The sequence below is a fragment of the Dipodomys merriami genome, unplaced genomic scaffold (genome assembly GCF_024711535.1).
Source record: "Dipodomys merriami isolate MVZ:Mamm:240054 unplaced genomic scaffold, mDipMer1.0.p SCAF_173, whole genome shotgun sequence".
Classification (NCBI taxonomy): domain Eukaryota; kingdom Metazoa; phylum Chordata; class Mammalia; order Rodentia; family Heteromyidae; genus Dipodomys; species Dipodomys merriami.
The window spans coordinates 1,661,542-1,679,900 of NW_027203082.1; the positions used below are offsets into that span (position 1 = coordinate 1,661,542).

General features: G+C 37.5%; 2 protein-coding genes across 10 annotated transcripts in view; one reads left to right on the plus strand and one right to left on the minus strand.

Annotated features, from left to right (window-relative positions):
• Positions 1 to 2,333, plus strand: part of Fxr1 (FMR1 autosomal homolog 1) — a 61,166-nt gene extending 58,833 nt beyond the window's left edge. For 6 of the 8 annotated variants that reach the window (XM_070025866.1, XM_070025862.1, XM_070025863.1 and 3 more), the window contains 2 exons: positions 515 to 606; positions 1,281 to 2,333. In XM_070025866.1, the coding sequence (XP_069881967.1) occupies positions 515 to 606; positions 1,281 to 1,451 (263 nt within the window). In that variant the 3' untranslated portion in view covers positions 1,452 to 2,333. The remainder of the gene's footprint in view (positions 1 to 514; positions 607 to 1,280) is intronic. The other 2 variants (XM_070025868.1, XM_070025869.1) reach the window with 1 other exon arrangement.
• A 7,183-nt stretch (positions 2,334 to 9,516) lies between these two features.
• On the minus strand, positions 9,517 to 13,663 carry Dnajc19 (DnaJ heat shock protein family (Hsp40) member C19). 2 transcript variants are annotated; one of them, XM_070025871.1, is made up of 6 exons: positions 13,528 to 13,634; positions 12,592 to 12,643; positions 12,440 to 12,513; positions 10,975 to 11,054; positions 10,421 to 10,491; positions 9,517 to 9,691 (listed from the first exon to the last, which is right to left on the minus strand). In XM_070025871.1, exons 1-6 carry the CDS (start codon positions 13,528 to 13,530, stop codon positions 9,621 to 9,623), a joined length of 351 nt encoding a protein of 116 aa, XP_069881972.1. In that variant the 5' UTR covers positions 13,531 to 13,634; the 3' UTR covers positions 9,517 to 9,620. The 2 variants fall into 2 exon arrangements, with proteins under 2 accessions (XP_069881972.1, XP_069881973.1); XM_070025872.1 differs by lacking the exon at positions 12,592 to 12,643 and having other exon boundaries at positions 13,528 to 13,663.
• Positions 13,664 to 18,359: the final 4,696 nt, after the last annotated feature.

The window sequence follows — 18,359 nt, forward strand, 5'->3', positions numbered from 1 at the left end:
ATGGTTTCTATCATGTAACATTAAGGAGGAATCACAAGTTGTGCTGTTATTTTTCACTTAAAAATTATAAGCAAGTCTTTGAAATTTTCAAATTTAATTTATCACATTGTGACTTGGCTCACATTTGTTCCATTTTCCCCACTTATAATAATACATACTTGTTTGGACATAGAACCTGGCACCTACCATTTTTTGTTTGTGGGTGTTTTTGTTTTTTTTTTGTTGTTGTTGTTTTTTAAAAATAATAGTCCCACAACCTTAGTCTTATCCTGGACTCTTGGAAAAGAGGACTTGAATTTAGATTTCCTTGTTTCTCCAGCTTGAATTTTTCTATTGCCAACACTAAAATCATAGGCAAAGTTTTTTCCAAGCTTTTTGGTTGGAGGCGATACCCAACTTAAATTTTGAATTTGGGTGACCTACCATTTGTTTAATAGTAAAATTACTCTTTATCCATAAATAAACTTTAGAAATATTTTTTCAACACCTGTAATTTTTTTCTCATCTTTAACAGTCACAGTTGCAGATTATATTTCTAGAGCTGAGTCTCAGAGCAGACAAAGAAACCTCCCAAGGGAAACTTTGGCTAAAAACAAGAAAGAAATGGTAAGGAGAATTTAACCTGTAGGGTTTTCTTTTTGTTTCCTTTTTATGTTTTTATTTTTCTGGTATAATTTAGATTTATTTTTTACTTCTTAATGTATGGTCACTTGTTTTCCAAAATAGACAAGTATTATTTAGTTAAGAAGATTTTGTTCCTGGACACAGATGTCTGAAGATATGCATGCTTGAGACTGAAAATCTTTTTTGGATAGAACTTTAGCATTTGTAAAATTCAGTCTTAACTATACTGGGTATAGATAGCTTAATTTTGTAAACTGAAGGCTCTATACATTTTCTCAATAGTGGATCTTTTAAATTTAAATTTTTTAAATGCTTTTAGGATTTTATATATGAGTTCGGGGGGAAAAGGTGAGTAAAGTAGGTAATTGTTTTATTTAGATACTTTATTGTTTCAGTTACATGGAGTTTTCTGTTCTAGTGGTTTCATTAAATATTACAGATGCTATGGTTTAGGCATTCCTAGAGATAGAGTTGAGAGATCCCCCCAAAATGGAGTACTTTGGTAATTATTTAAAAATTTAAAAATGTGTTAATTTTTTAAACTCTAGTGGCATATGAAATTGAAATTTTCTAAGTTAATGTTTATGTAGCTGTTTTCCTCCTCAGCTGTAGATTGCATTTATAAAGAAGTTGAAAAAGCTGTCTCCCTTTGGCAGGCAAAAGATGTGATTGAAGAGCATGGTCCTTCAGAAAAGGCAATAAATGGCCCAACTAGTGCTTCTGGCGATGAAATTCCTAAACTACAACGTACTCCAGGAGAAGAAAAGATTAATACCTTAAAAGAGGAAAATACCCAAGAAGCAGCAGTCCTGAATGGTGTTTCATAAACTGAAGAAGTTCCTAGTTTACAGTTCTCTTACATTACATTTACAATAGTGCTTGTACAAGCTTGCCAAAGATAGAATATGGATCGCCAGTCTTTACATCGTACTTTCAGTTCCTCCATTTGGAATTCAGAAAGGGGAGGGATCCTGAAGAAATCATATGTTAAACATACTTTGACACCTACTGTGTTAAAACTATATCATCAGATGTGCCTTGAGAATAGTATATGTAACATTAAAAAAAGTTGCTGGCTATAGGAAATGTTATTTTGTTTTCAAAATATGGCAGAGATGGGGGGAGGTGGGTGGGGGTGGGATCCCTAACACAATATTCTTTATGAAAGCATTAGCTGCTTTTGTTACATTTTTAATAATATGCAACCACTTCTTCACCTGAGGAAAACTAGAATGAAATGCAGTCTGAAATATTTTGCACTGAATTGTAATTTCTTCATTAGTTTAGTCTGGAAACTGGTCTGTTTTACAATGTGTTTTTTAAATGCTGTATGAAGAGGAAAAACTGCAGACCACTGGAATACATTTGTTAACTCATCTGCAGGGACACTGGGTGATATTGGCAGTGACTGTTCTACATTGAGGCTTTGTTTGGTTTATTTATTAAAGTGTACAGTATTTAAAATCAAACATAGCTTTAGTTAAAACACTAAGCTCTGATTAGTCATGTCCATTCAGACTTAACCTAAACTACTGAAAAAAGATCGTTTTCCAGAAAGTTTATTCTGTATAAACTACATGTTAGTCTTCAGTAGAGTATCTTTCACTTTTTCTTTTCCTTTTTTAAATTTTTTTTTAATTTTGGTTGTTTGATGTGCAATATGTTTTTGTATGCAGGTAGTAAATAAACTTTGATCTTCCATTTGCTGATTTTTAACTTTCTACTTTTTATGCCAATTATTACAAAGTAGTTGGACCTACTTAGAGGCACAGAATAGTTTCATTGATTGCTTTTAAAAAGCATCTATTCTTATACCTCAAATTAAAAGTTTAGTGGACCATTTAATCATTTTGTAATGAATGCTCTGCAATATTTAATATGTTAGGTTGTTAGAATAGGGGGTAGGGAATTTATAATACATTTATTAGAAAAATTTGTATCAAATTCTAATCACTAGCAAATTGTAGATGAAGTAGAAGCTTTGCCTTAATTTCCTTTATCAAAATTATTTTTAAAGTACAATAAGCAATTTTTAATTTATCAATAAGGTACTTTATGATTTCACAAGGAAATGTGAAGGTCTATCAGTGATTGAAATGGATAATTAAGATATTTTAAAATATGAGGTCAAATAAATGTGGGACTCCAGTATTTTATGGACCACTGAAAAGAAAGGATATAGCTCTTTAGCATCTGAAAACGTTATGCACATTAGTAAATTGTTTATAGTAACCATTTATAACAAAAAGGATAATGTAGTATGTAGTTACAAATGTAAAAGATCATATATGCATAGCTCTAATCATATGTATGTGTGTGTTAATATATAGAAAGGAGGGATTAAATGCTGGTAGTTATTGGTTGTTCTTAGTGGTCCTTGGTACTGGAGAAATTTTAAGGTATGTGCAAAGTCCTATGCTTTCTATAAATATGCCAGGTAATTAATCTTGTCTTGATTAAAATGCTACTTAAGAAATGTCTTTAGTCCATCAAAGCTAAAAACAAATTGGCTTGTTAATTTCTTAGTTCTCTTCCAGTACCATAAGGTAATGTGCACTGAAAAATATTTTTAACTTTATTTTTTGGTAGTGCCAGAGATTGAACCTAGAACCTGTTCCATTAGTGTAGTATTCTGCCACTGAGCTACATCTTTAGCTCATGAAGAATTTTAAATACTAAATTAGAAAATGTGATGTAAAGAAAGAATGATTTTCTTCTATGTAGAATAGTCACTAAAATCTTTTGAGCTTATAAGGATAGTTAAAGCAGTTTAGAGTAGCAGTATCTTCCTCTTTTAAATTAAAGATTTTATTACTTTGTAGTCAAACACAGTGACTTGTCTTTAAAAATACATACTAAAGAGTTGTGGTACACAGATTTGGCTTTATATAATACATACTCAGAAATATCAGTAGAAATGTCTGGAGATAACTTGTTGATTCTGAAAGAGATCTTTGGCTACTATACTAGTTAGATGAGATGTTGGAATGGAAGTACACTATACTATAGTCAAGGAAAAGGTATTCTGATTTTGTTTCAACATCTACATGTCTTAAAAAGAACCTGAAATGAACCATGAAGTAGGAATTCGACATGGGGTTAAAAATGATGTTTCTTCTGATGAGGCAAGGATTCTTTATTACTTTTAAAACTTGAGACATTGATCAGATTAACAAAAGTACATTATGGTACAAACATCAATTTTAAATAGCTAAGTAATGTGAAATCAGAAGCAGTGCATCAAGCAAGTGACCACAGGAGAAATTACCTCAGGTATTAAAATGGACAGGCTGAGAGAATTTGTAATAAAAGTACAGGCCATCTGGCTGCTGGTGGCTTGTGCTTATAATCCTAGAGCTACTCAGGAAGCTGAGATGTGAGCATTGCAGTTTGAAACAGCTCAGGCAGACACATTCAAGAGGAACACTGGGATTGTGAAAGTTGAACACTTTTTAGGTTGGTTTTCAATACCTAATGCGTAAAAATCACTGGAATTTTATTTTTTATTTTTTGCCAGTCCTGGGGCTTGAACTGGGCATTGTTTCGGAGCTGCTTTTGCTTAAGGCCTACCACTTGAACCACAGTGCTACTTCTGCCTTTTTATGTGGAATCAAACCCCAGGTGTTTGTGCATGCTAGGCAAGCATTCTACCACTAAGCCACATTCCCAGGCCCATCACTGGAATTTTTGTAGTTATTTACCAGGACTAGGGCTTTGAAACCTGGGGACAGTCTCTGCTCTAAAAGTTGAAATAATAATGGTGCCCATGATTTAGGTAGTGTCATTTCTGTCTTGGGCTTTTTGAGATTCAAAGCACTCATCTCAGGGGAAAACCACTTGCCCTTGAGTTTTGTCCTCAACTCTGGGGAGGAAAAAAAGAGGCTAAAAATAATTAGTATTCTTATACTAAGATTAAGTAAACAGTACTATATGTTAACAATGCATTTTGTGTGTGTCTGTCAGATGATTAACTGTCAGTAGCAGAGATCTGAATTTTCTAAAAAGTCCTGAAAAGAAATGGGGTGTAAAACATGATATAAAATCTCATGCAATCTTCCTGTTTTTATTATCTATCTATGAAACATTGCTCAAGGCTAGTGTTGAAGCACTGGGCCACAGCTCCATTTCTGGCTTTTTGGTGTTCTCAGAGTTCCTGCTCAGGCTGGCTTTGAATTGCCATCATGAGATCTCAATAGCTAGGAATCCAGGCATATGCCATTGGTGCCCCACCCAATTAAACTTTTTAAAGTATAGTAATAACTTAAGCAGATTCAAGAGTCAAAACATCCAGAAAAAAATCCCTAAGTTCTGGATGATACAGAACATTTCATTTTGCAAAAGGGCTGGTTGATCAGGGTTTGCAAAAATCCTGAAAAAAAAATTAAATGTTCTTAAAAGAAATTCTAAAAGGTTTTCCACTGCTCATTTTTTTAATTCCTTTTGACAATTGTTAAAAATACCAAGGTAGGGGCTGGGAAGTTGGCTCAGTGGTAGAGCGCTTGCCTTGCATGCCTGAGGCCCTGGGTTCGATTCCTCAGCACCACATAAGCAAAAAGAAAAAAGCCGGAAGTGGCGCTGGGGCTCAAGTGGTAGAGCACTGGCCTTGAGCTGAAGAGCTGAGGGACAGTGCTCAGGCCCAGAGTTCAGGCCCCACAACCGGACCAAAAAAAAAAAAAAAAATACCAAGGTAAAAACAAAATTGGGAGCCATTATTTTATTTTTTTTTTGTCGGCCGTGGGGCTTGAACTCTGGGCCTGGGCGCTGTCCCTGAGCTCTTCAGCTCAAGGCGAGCGCTCTACCACTTGAGCTACAGCGCCACTTCCGGTTTTCTGGTGGTTTATTGGAGATAGGAGTCTCACGGTCTCTCCTGCCCGGGCTGGCTTTGAACCGCGATCCTCAGATCTCAGCCTCCTGAGTAGCTAGGATTACAGGCGTGAGCCACCAGCGCCTGGCAGCCATTATTTTAGTTCTGATCACTTACTCTGGCTTCTAGTTCATCTAATGGAGAGTTGACATGATACCTTGAAGGATCTTCCAATGTTAATGTAATAGCAATCTACTTATCAGACCCCTAGTTAACATTTAACCATATGACCAATTTCCTAAGGTGTATGCTATCTAAAATGGCAAAGTAATTCTCATTCCAGCCTATTATCAATGTTCTGCTTAATAGCTTGAATTTTTTTTTCAGTTTTAGTGCTTATTCTTTGTGAAATATTTTCTTTGTACCTTTTTAAATGACTTGTAACATTGACTTTCTAGTTTAGATTCCACTTGATTAAAAACATTTTCCAATAGTTCCATTATTATAAACCAGTTCATAATTTCTTTTTCTTGAAGTCTATATATTCTTCCTTAAATAAATGTAAACATTGCATTTGAAATTACTGAGAAAACACCTGGATGGCATGTATCCAGGTCATACCAGTTGCTGGACTGTTATCCTATCATTCAGTCAGGAGTAGCAGGTAATGAGATAGAAACAACCTGTTGCTAAGGCAAAAAGTCCTTAAGCAAATTGAGCATTCCACCACAGGGTCAATAAAAAGCTTGGTACTTTAGGATTATCTGACTGGAGATAATCTTACAGTTTCAACCTCCTGAGTAGCTAAGATTACACATGGTATGCCACTGGCACCTGGCTCAAATGCAGCCAATGACCAGTCTTCTAAATAGTTTAAAATAGTTTAGCTCTAATTTAGTTCGCTATTTTATTTGAACTATTTCTACCAAGCTGATCAAACTCTTAGAAACAACCCAGCATTCTAGCCTAATCTAAAACTAGTAACGCTTTAAATGAAGCATCCTGTGAGTTAATTTTGCGTTTAAATAGTTTGGGTGTCAAAGTGGGGCATACATTTTTACAGTATTGAATACAGTCTAGCTTCATTATGGTAGTTTACAAGCTTGTGGTAAACTGTTTACCTAGTAATTCCCAGTAGTGTTACTGCTCTTTTCCCCTCCTGTTTCCTAACATTTAGAGCAGCTATTGAGTGGGTTTTAGAAACTATATAACTAAATGTAAGACTCAGAATATACTCTGAGCTTATGTGCTACTTGGACTTTCACGCATCCATTTTTGAAGTTTTGAGCAGGCTCTATATAGCCCAGGCTGGCCTGGAACTCAAAATACTAGTTCCTGAGTGCTGGGATTACAGGTATATTGCTACCACATACAGCTAGGCTTCAAGTATTTCTTGAATGGTGTGAGACTTCTGAAGTGATACATATATGACTAAATTTTATTTCCATGTTTCTGTTAAGTATTTGCCAGGAAGGCATTAAAAACATACCAGATCTATTAAAATGGGTGGAAATTCCCCTAAGTCTCCATTGAGAATTTAAATGAACTGTGGACAAGAAATTCAAGGCTCAGTTCTATTTGCTATATAATCTTGGACAAAGGTGCTCTGGCATTATTTGATTGTCTTAACCATAAAAAGCAGCAATATCCTTAGTTTGGGGTTGGCCATTCTTTCATTCTGCAGGTGAGGTAGCATAAACCCCTCAGGATAAAAGATCACATGCTGGAAAGACACCTACTTATTGCAGAACTTTTGAATTCTGTACCTTTTGTTACCTGTTTTAACCATACCATTTCTTTTGTGTGGTGATGTTTCAAGTCAGAATTGAACTGTCTCTCTGCCCCTGAGTGCTTTATTTTCATTAATTTAGCTCATTATCTCCATTTAAAGAGTTCATATTTCCATGGCTAGGGATGTAGCTTCTTTGGAGAGTTGTATGCCTAACATGTAAGGCCCTAGGTTAAAAATCCAGCATAAGGGGTAAAATATTTGTAAGCACCAACTGGTAAGGAAAAATGTCCCCAAGCTAGATGTTTTAACAAGTGTTTTAACAGATCTTAGCACCACCAAGAAAATTATAGTTGGATTATCTTAATTATGAAAAAAATAGTACAGAAGAGTAAAGTACTCTGGATCTGAAAAAGATCAGCCTTTCTCACTCAGCTCGTCTCCTTACCTGGACAAGTTACTTCATTAAACAACTTTCCTCACATGTAAAAGTGTATGTAATAGCATTTATAGAGAATGCTTATTAAGCACAATACCAGCACATTTTCAGAACTTGAGTATTTTGCTAAAAAAAAAAAAAAAAACTAAAAGATGACCTTCACAGTCTCACATAGATGACATACTTGCACTGTTTTTTTTCTATTTTAAAATTATAAAGGTAAGTCTAGAAAAAAAACTGGTATGAAAAAAATATGATTAGCATTTCAAAGTGGTTTCCATTGTCTTTAACACCTGTCTAGAAACAGGTATACTGTTGGAATAAAACATTCATGGTATTCAGCCCTACTGCACTAGTTATTTACAGTTAATGGCTGATTGCCTGTGGGCATATTAACACACTATTTGTTTATTAAAACTGCTTTAAAGTTTTATCTGATACTATATTCATAGAAACATTTTGATTAATCCAAATGATTAAGATTAATAAACCAAACTACAATCAATCTTCTTTTAGTGGATTTTTTATTGTAAAATTATCTGTTCACAAAGATTTTCAACTTCAGTACTCCACACACTTGGTTATTTTTGAATATCCAAAATGACAAAAAATTTGAACTACACCAGGTGCTCAAACAAGGCAATGCTGTATCTGCCTTCCTGTTTCAGTGTGCATATTGTAAACAACTGTCCTTTATGTGCTCCTTTTTTTTTGGGGTGGTGGTGGTCAGTGGTGGGGCTTGAACTCCAGGCTGGTGCTTTTTTACTCAAGTCTAGCTCGACTACCACTTTGGGCCACAGTGCCACTTCTTGTTTTCTATGGGTTAACTGGAGGTAAGAATCTCAAGAACTTTTCTGCCTGGCTTTGAGCCATGCTTCTCGGATCGGTCTCCTTAGTAGCTAGGATTACAGGCTTGAGCCACCATATTGACTGGTGGGACAGGTATAGTCAGAACCTCACAGTAACCTTAATTTCCCTTAGGAAGAAATTGTCCTGTAATTACTAATTCAGTGTTTTATTTTATAGTAGGACACTGACATACCAGAACCAACTGTATTCTCAGCTCCCTTGTCCCTAAAATTGCTACTTTTTGAAAAGCCCCCCCCCCCCTCCAACCAACCAACCAAAAAAGAACTCTATAAGACTGGAAAGAGTCAATACTTTAATATGTCCCTATAGGGGTTCCAGCAGTAAATGCTCACCTTCACTATTTTCATACAGAACCTGACAGTGAGTTGAGAAAGTTTAGACGGGAGCTATAATGATTTATCAGTTTCACATAACAAAACTTGGGATTTATTGACTGACTAGTTTGCCTTGTGTTTACATTTGTGTTAGATACATTTCATTAGACTGTCACCTGCCTTCATATCATTGAAGTTTATTAGTATGTAATAATAGTAATAATAGTAGATAAATAAGGAATTTTAGTATCACTAATAATGTTTAGTCTTGTCCATAATTGTAGATTGGATTACATTTAAAAAAACATATAAAAGGATAATTTTATATAAAAGACCAGTAAAAGGGAGACAATGCAAATTTACCTTTGACTTACAGGAACTGTATAGTCAATATGTAGATTTTAATGTATGAAACTTGAATTGTTACTGATACATAGGTAATTTCTTAAGATCATTGTTGTGGCTAAATACTTAGTAGGTGGGCCCAGTTGTATCCTAGCACCCTGAAGCAGCTCAACAGTGTGAGAGTTCCATAATACTATTGACTACACCTGACTGGGATAGGGCTTTTTTAGGATAGGGGCTTTGAATTAAATAGCACACAGACACCAAATTATTTACTAAATAAGCAAATATATTCAAGTGGTGTACACCTGTCATTTAATACTAGCTCCAAATATTCTAATATTCTTAATGTTCTCAAGCTAAATAAAATATTCCAAAGCTTTGCTTTAGCTTGTTTGTGCTGAATCATTTTTAAAAACTTTATTTGAGGCATTTTATTATAAAAAGTTGGTACTCATAAATTTATATGAACTTAAAATTCATCATACATTTACTTCATTTTTTAGCTTGACCTTCTAGTAAATCTTTAGCTTCATTGATTTTGGCTGCTATGTAAGGTGATCCTCCTATAGGGAGAAAGAAAAACAGACCCCATTTTAGTTCCTTTTTCTCTTTTCATTTTCTTATTGCCTTCCTTTCTAATACTAATCAGGAGTTTGTGTTCCCAAGATCAGCACATCTTCAGCAAGACACAATAGAAATGTAAGTTTAGCACAATTTTCTTTAGACCTAGACCACTAGGTAATGTTAATTTCATACATTGCTAGGTCAGATATCAAACAATTGCTATTTAAAAGTGTCAACATCCTCTCAAAATACCTACCTCTATGTTAGTAAAAGATTTGTGCATTGAAATACGGATTTTTGTAGTTTTAGTATTAAGAGGAATTTTGTGCTTTAAGCAGTCTGACTACTTAAAAGTATATCAGAAGTGAATACACTTTTTAGATTTCTAAATAATCTCTAGTTCAAAGTATATACAATGGAAGAGATGAAATCATAGTTTTGTTAAAGTTTAACATTTGTTTTAATGTTGAATATAAACAAAAAATAAACAGCCAGCAGCATTAGTATCTGATGGTTACTGTAATTCACATTTATCATACATGGAAGACCTTAAAAGCATTGTTAATATTGATGGCTACTAGCTATTTTATCAGTTCATTCTTTAAACTGCAGATTGTATTCTTAAGATACTAAAAACAGTTGTATCCAGCATGGTCACACAGATTTAAGCATTTATAACAGCCAAGAATTACTTCCAACAACATATTTAACAAGAATTTAATGATTACCTTTGTCTGGGTGATTTAAGAGCATAATTCGTCGATGAGCATCTCTTATCTTTCCTTTATTGGCAGTAGGGCTAATTAAAAAGGAAAAAAAAAACTTTAATCTCCTGGATCCCATTAAAAATAAAGGGCCATTAACAATGGTGAAGCAACAATAAGTCAAAATAGTATAAAAAGCTGCTTATGAACCTCGACACAAATGCAAATGCATATTCTATATTGGAGAACTAAACTGAACCTTCAAAAAGTAAAGCATTTTCGAAAATGTAGTTGAATACCAAATTCAAGCTGTACTCAAATCAATTCTTACTAAATCACTTCTTTTATTGAAATGGAAGACATTCCTAGAAAATGTCTTGATTACAAAGGACAGCAATGTGATAATCTGCTGAGAAGTCTTTCATAAAGTCCTTCTGTCCTGGTGCGTGTCTTCTATTTGACTTTGGAGTATTTAGATTTTAAAAATGTACATAGGAGCAACAGCAAGGCTCCATGAACTAAACCTGAAAATTCTGGGCAAAACCCACAAGAAAAATTCCAGTTAGAAATTATTTTACCTTACACCTAATATTAATGCTGCTTCCCGTTTTGTCATTTTGGGTTCAAATCCACCTCTGTAATAGCCACTGCTGAAGGCCTGAGAGAGGAAATGCATTTCCATTAATGAAATAAATGGAAAATTCCCACGGGGAGTATACAGCCATAGAAACAATTAACAAATGAGACATTTTAGAGAACTCTTCAAGAACTTTTAGCTTTACAGATAGCAACACAGACAGTAAACATCTTTTTCCCCCAGCTATAATAACCGATATATAAAACAAGGGAATAGTGTTTCTAATGTAGGTCTTTCAGAAGTATTACCCATATTGAAGATAAAAGTTTGACTTTAGTTTGGGCTCTGGTGACTCATGCCTGTAATCCTTAGCTACTTAGGAAGCTGAGATCAGGACAGGAGTTCAAAGCCAGCCATGGCATAAAAATCCATGAGACTTGTATTACCAATTAACCACTAAAAAGCGGGAAGTGGTGTAGAGACGTAGCCTTGAGTGAAAAAGCTCAGGTACAGAACCCAGGCCCTGAGTTAAAGCCCCAGGACTGACACTGACACACACACACACATACACACACACACACACTATATGACAATGTGAAACTGGTAACCTGTAATCCTAGTTACTTAGAAGTCTGAGATCTGAGGACTGCAGTTTGAAGCCAGCCCCGAATGTCTGTGAGACTTAACTCCAATTAACTAGCAAAAAACCAGAAGTATAATTGTGGCTCAAGTAGGAGAGTGACAGCCTTGAGCAAGAAAGTAAGGGACAGTGCCTAGGTGGAGTACAAGTACCACCAATACGGTTTTGAACACAAGGCTTCAAGAAGAGGAACTAGAGGCTGTTTGAGGTAATTGTTCCAAGAACCTAGCACTCCAATAAAACTTTGTATGTAGAGAACATCATGCTATCAGGTCCTTTTCCCTTACTAGGTCAGAAATTGTATTGGTAACATCGAACATTTAATCACAACATAAAAGTATTTAACATGCTGTCATAGCCATATTCAGTTTTTCTTGTTTTAAGACAGGATCCTATGTTTCCCAGGTTCAAATGACTATCTCACGTTAGCACCCAGAGTAACTGGGACTGCAGGCTTGTACCATTTTGTCACAAGCTGCTGCATCTTACAGAGTATGTAGTTCTTGTATTAGCCAGTTCTAAGGCCACACACGAAGAATGGATCTCTTTATTATCCCTCTGTGGTTACAATACAGACAAGATGAGAGAAACAAGAATATGGACACAATAGTAGATGAAATATAAACTCATAGCAGAACTGGTTAATACTACCCACGCATACTTACTCATCTAACATTTGTTTCTTTTAAAGATAGTACTATTGCTAAATTTCAACTTGTACACATTCTGGGAAAGCAAGAGAAGGAGCCAAAAGCAATCACACTGACTTTCATGGATGTTTGGAACTTTAGAAATAAAGATAGCAAAAAAATGTTTTAAGTCTTACAGATTTTGGTAGGCTTTGAAAAACTTGTTTTACTTGAGGCTCCACATGCTTCATGGCTTGTAAAACGTAACGGCCTAAAACCAAAAGCAATATGTAAATTAATTAATCCTCAATCTTCCTATTTCATTTCCATTCCCAAGTCACAAACAAACCTGCAAATCCTGCAGCAGCAATGGTCAGCCCAACTGCTACCACTGTACTGGCCTGGTAAGGAGAAAAAAGTATATACTTATTAAGTCTGCTGTTACGTCCATCCTAACTCATTACGCATTTCAATAACTATAATGATATTCTGGCCAATGATTTTTAACTTGCAATTTTGTTGGGCACGCGTGGTGACTCATGTCTGTAAATAAGAGCACTCCTGAAGCGGTCGAATCACGAGTCAAGGTCAACTTTGACACACCTTGTCTTGATTTAAAAAATTAATCTTTCAGTTTTTATTAAACAATGTGAAGGTATGAATTCTCCCTAGGGGATTTCTCAACTTGCTATTATTTACCTCTAGTACAGTGGAAGGATGAGTCCTTTCCACTAAAACGTTTCCACCCTGAACACTCCAACTCGATTTAAAGTTCAATCGGGAGCAGTGGAAATAAGATTTCTGCTAGAGGAGGGAAAAACTGTTAAGAGGGAGATTCCCGCAAACTTCCCAACTTGTCAACGCTCGATGTGGGCGTCTGTGGCACTATCCCTTCTCACAGTCTCGCTGCCATCAAAGGAGGAAGGGGTATATATATGATCAAGTAACAGGGATGAGATGGGTCACAAGAGCGCAGGCGGACGACAGACCAAAGTGGAGGAAAAAAGTCCAGCACCTCTCCGGCCTCGGTCTGCCCTTAATGGAGTCCAAGCGCGGGCAGGCGGACCAGGGGCTGGGACTCCTCCCGGACACGGGTGGGCCGCACAGATTTGAGTACGAGCGAGCCCGGCTCCGGCCCACGGCCGCGCTGAGACACGGGTTCGAGTCTCGGCGAGCCCAGCTCCGGCCCACGCCGCGCTGGGGCGCCCGGTCGCGGCATGCCAGCGGCGGGCGAGAGTTGCAGGGAGGCCTGGACTCCGCCCGGGGACCGACGTGCTGCACTCACCATGGCTCCGCGCGGCTCCCCTGCCTCCACCGGGAGCGTGTTTCATCCCCGCCCAGAGTCCTGGCCTTCACCCCAGGCACAACCGGGCGGCCTCTAGGTCTCCGTCCCAGGAGCCCGGCAGAATACGGCAGCGGCGGCCGTAAGCCAGCCGGAAAAGTGTCGTAAACTGGGGCGCGAGGGCGAAGGCTCGGTCGCTTCGCGGCGGGCGGGAGGACGTGACTTCCGGTGGGCGGGGGTGCCGGTGGCGCCGCCTCCCGGGCTGGAGGCGGGGCTTCGCGGAGTTTCGACCTTTGTCCGGAGAGTTTGGGACTTGCAGGTTCTTGTCGGAAGTGTCCCGTGTTTGGGAGAGTTTTACTCGAAACTGAAGAGTCTTCCGACCTCGCACTTCACATCGCGTTTACAGTTTATTTCTTGTGAGCGTTCAGGGTGGTGAGCGCGTAGAAACGCGCCGCGGTGGCGTTTACCCAGAGCCCGGCGAACGCGTAGTCACGGTGGGGCGAGGGGCCGGCGGGGCGGCGGGGAGGGGCCGGGCCGCGGCCCCCAGGCCGCGGGGCGCCCCCCAGGCCGCGGGGCGCCTGGGCCGCGCGCCTCTGCTAAGAACAATCCGATTTCGGCTCGGGACGAGACTTCCGAGTACACCTGCTTTTTTATTTTGTAAGATGTCATTACTGCTAAAAACAGCTAAGTGTTCTGATCATACAGGACTCAGCAGTCCTGTAACTGATAATCACTAATATTTTCTTCCCAGTCTTCAAAATGAAATTGTTTTTTCCCTTTGAAGACTAGGTTTCATAAATCTCTACTTAGATGCTTGGGAAGAGAAATACACTGATGACAACAGTAATGTAGTAATGACAATAAGGGACGTTAAAGGTGTGGTGTCTGGAATGATATACTTAACATTTAGAACTTACAAGTACTAAAAATCTCTTTTTTGAGCAATTCTGCTCTTAGGACTTGATTATTTAAAAATACGCAAATATCTTCACTTAGTTTTCCTCTGTAGAAACAGTTTGCATACGAATCGTCAAGGGCTGTTCTTGTTCTAAGGGATTTTTTGTGATGTAATTTTTTTTTTTTTTTTTTTTTAGTTTTAAGTTTTTACTTGTTATTTTAAAGGTAAGGTAAAGATGATGTAATGAGTACATTTCCTTTGGGCAGTGTCGCCCCTTCCCAGTTTTTCCACCCTGTCCTTATCCACAAATTTTAGTTTGGTTTTAATGTCTTAAGACTGCTGCATTTGCTCACTCCTTGTCCCTACATTTTTGTGCCCCCTTAAGCTCCCCAAACAGATAAATAAGACAAAAAAAGAAAACAAAACAACAAAGGAAAAAGTTTCTGTTTCCATTTTCTGCAGTTCATTTAGATAAATATTATCTTATATGATAAAAGGCACATAGACATTGTGCCTTTGTGTTCCTTCCCTAAGAGTATCCATCCTCCTTTGGTCTGCGTCTGAATGTCTACAGTCCTGTATAATTGTTCAGGTGTATTTTAGAGCTTCTGTGCATGAGAGAAAACACATGTCTCTCTGAGCTTGGTTTAGCTCACTTAACATGACTTGTTCTAGTGTATCCATTTCCCTGCCAATGATACAATATTCTTTCTCATGGCCATGTAAAATTCCTTGTGTAAAATTCCCTGTTTAGAATTCCCACGTTTTTTTGGATCCACTCATCTATTGTAAGGCATCTGGGCTGTTTCTGTAACTTTGCTATTGTGAATAGTACGGCAATGAACATGGAGGTGCAAGTGCCTTTATTGTGATATAATATCTGTCAACTCGTGACAATGTGTTGACACTGAGACATGAGTTAAATATATATTTCTTTTTACCTCCTCTTTTATTTAGTTTTTTTTAAATGGAACAATTATAGAAGAAAAAAACAAAGGAGGCATATCAGCAGAAACAAGCTGGAATACTACCTGGGAATTTTATTATGCATATCTTTGGTATATGCAAACTATTTCTTTTGATTTTCTTGAGAAACAGCTTAGAACACCAAAGCCAAGCCTCAAATACTGGAGGTATAGCTTTTGTGTGTGTGCATGCTTGTACTAGGGCTTGAAATCTGCACCTGGGTGCTGTCCCTTAGTTTTTTTTCCCTCAAGGTCGGTTCTCCACTACTTGGGCCACACATCTACTTTTGGCTTTTTTGTGGGTAATTGTAGATAAGAGCCTCATGCACTTTTCTACCAGAGGTGGCTTTGAACTTTTATTCTCACACCTTAGCCTTCTGAGTAGCTAGGATTACAGGTATTAGCCTTTGGGTCTTCAGTGAGAGATTTACTATTAGAGTTAGATCAAGCTGCAGGTTCATTCTGGTTCTGTCATTAGTTCTGTGGGTTAAACAAACTTTTTAATTTTTGTCAGTTGTGGGGTTTGAACTCAGGGCCTGGGGGATCCTTGAGCCTCTTTGTACTCAAGGCTAGCGTTCTACCACTTGAGCCACAGTGCCACTGCCAGTTTTTGAGTGGTTAATTGGAGTCTCATGGGTACTTTTCTGCCCGAACTGGCTTCAAACCTTGATCCTTAGATCTCAGCCTTCTAAGTAGCTAGGTATGAGCCACCAGCACCCAGCTTATTTCTGAGTTTCTCATTTGTAAGCTAAGGATAGCGTTAATTACTTTGCTAAATTTTGCAATGTTAGAAAAGATGTATGTAGTATTCTACACATGGCCATCATTCCGTATTGGGATTTATTATTAGGAGGGAAGCTACAGTTCAGATTGCTGGGCAATGGCCTTCCTAAGTCTCATGATACCTTTCTCATGGATATAAGTTTGGTAATTTTTTTCCTGTTTGCTAAAATCTTGGAAAGGGCCTTTTAAAACATCTTTTAAGCTATCCATTGAGTTATGAATGGATAAATATTTTTTCCTAGCCTGTGCTAGTTACTCTTGTCAACTTGAATGGACTGAGAAGTCATTAGATTAATATAGCTCCAGTGTTTCTAGATAGGATTAACTAAGGGGAGATCTGTGGGCAGTGGCAACCCAGAGGCTGAGGGCTTGTATGGAATGAAACGGAAAGTAGAGAACGAGCTAATGTCAGCATTCTCTCTTTGCTTCCTGCCCACCACCATGTGAGATGTTCTGCTCCACCCTTGCCTCCCCACTACAATGAACTCAAAGCCCTATCCAAAATAAATCTATCTTCCTTTATCTTGTTTGTTCAGGTATTTTGTCATGCTGAGGAAAAGTCTAACACAATCGGCATCTTGAAATCTCTATTCTGTCTTCTTGGCCTCTGTGTTATAAAATCTCTTTCTCTTCTTTTTATACATGTAATTGCACGTGTAATCCATGGTTATCACCCCCATCCCACAATTCTTAGTTTAATCATACTTTCACAGACTTTGCTAAATAAGGTAATATTCTTGAGTTCCAAGGATTAGGACCTGCTATCTTTGGGGTGGGGGGGAGGTGCCATTATCTGGTTGACTGCAGAGAATGGGAGAAGGAAATAAAAGATTGACTAGCAAGGCCAAGAGGCAGAAGACTCAACATGCCTGTTACATTTCTCATCCCAAGGTTTTGGGCCAGGAAAATCACATCTTGAAAACTAACAAAGAAAGGAGAGGGAATAGCTAAGAATTTTATTCTTTTAAGATACATTGTTCACTTATTGTGAATCATATATTAACAGTTAATACTTGAAGATTTCAGTATAGGTTTTAGTGACAAATGAGCTTGTTCCATGGACATAGATGACTTTATCAAATAAGTACATTTTTGTTTCCTAAGTGTTTACATATTTTTACTGTGATACATTCATATTAGAAGGGTAAGATGTTCTGTGGAGAGTTATTGCACAGCACTTCCATGGTATGGAGTAGTATTTAGTATAGAAGATGGAAACTAGTTGGCTGTGTTCCTCCCTTCTTTCTCTGACCCCCAATTCTCATTCATGGTCTTAGTTTTAATAGCTTATCACTGTAAAGGAGCAAGAATTTTATTATTGCACTGTGACATTCAAACATGTTTTGACTATAACCGTTAGTAAGTATTCTCTATATTATTACCCAAAGAACAAATATATTCTTATGCACACTACAAATATCCATAATTGTGATTTGTGTCTTATGAGATGATATTTAGTGTAATTTCATGAAATGCATGCTTTGTTTTTCAGTTTCTTAAAAGATGCTAAGAAACCTGGGCACTGGTATGCATGCCTGTAATCCTAGCTACTCAGGAGGCTGAGATCTGAGGATTTGAAGCCAGCTTGGGTAGGGAAGTCCATGAGACTCCTAGCTCCAAAACTTGTCAGAAAAGCAGAAAGTGGTATTTTGGCTGAAGTGGTAGAGCACTAGCCTTGTGCAAAAGAAGCTCAGGGACAACACACAGACCCTGAGAACTGGCATTAAAAAAAGCCATGTTGGAAATAAACTTTACAATTTGGGGGGGAAGATATTGAGGGGAAGAGAAAGTGGGAGAAAAAAGAGGAAAGGGGTAACAATATTTGACAAGAAATGACTCACTGTCTTATTTTTTTTGTTTTTTTTTTAATTTAATTTTGACTCACTGTCTTATGTATGTAATTGTAACCCCTCTGTACATCACCTTGATGATAAAAATAAATAAATAATAAATAAATAAGCCAGGTCATGGTGGTTTATTCCAGTACTTCTCAGGTGGCTGAGATCTGAGTATTGTGGTTGGAAGCCTCTCATCTCCAGCTAATCACCTGGAAGTGAAACTGAAAGTGGAGTTATAGCTACTAGCCTAGGGCAATAAAACTTGTACAGTGCCCAGGCCCTAATTTTAAGCCTCACAACTGACAACAACAACAAAAAGATGCTAAGAAACCTATTTAATTCATGACCCAC

What these genes read in the sequence shown, in the direction of transcription:
- Dnajc19 (XM_070025871.1), bottom strand. An exon ending in TGCTGCTGCAGGATTTGCAG is followed by an intron (nt 12,514 to 12,591) that starts GTTTGTTTGTGA and finishes TTTTGGTTTTAG; the next exon opens with GCCGTTACGTTTTACAAGCC. An exon ending in CTTAAATCACCCAGACAAAG is followed by an intron (nt 9,692 to 10,420) that starts GTAATCATTAAA and finishes TTCTCCCTATAG; the next exon opens with GAGGATCACCTTACATAGCA.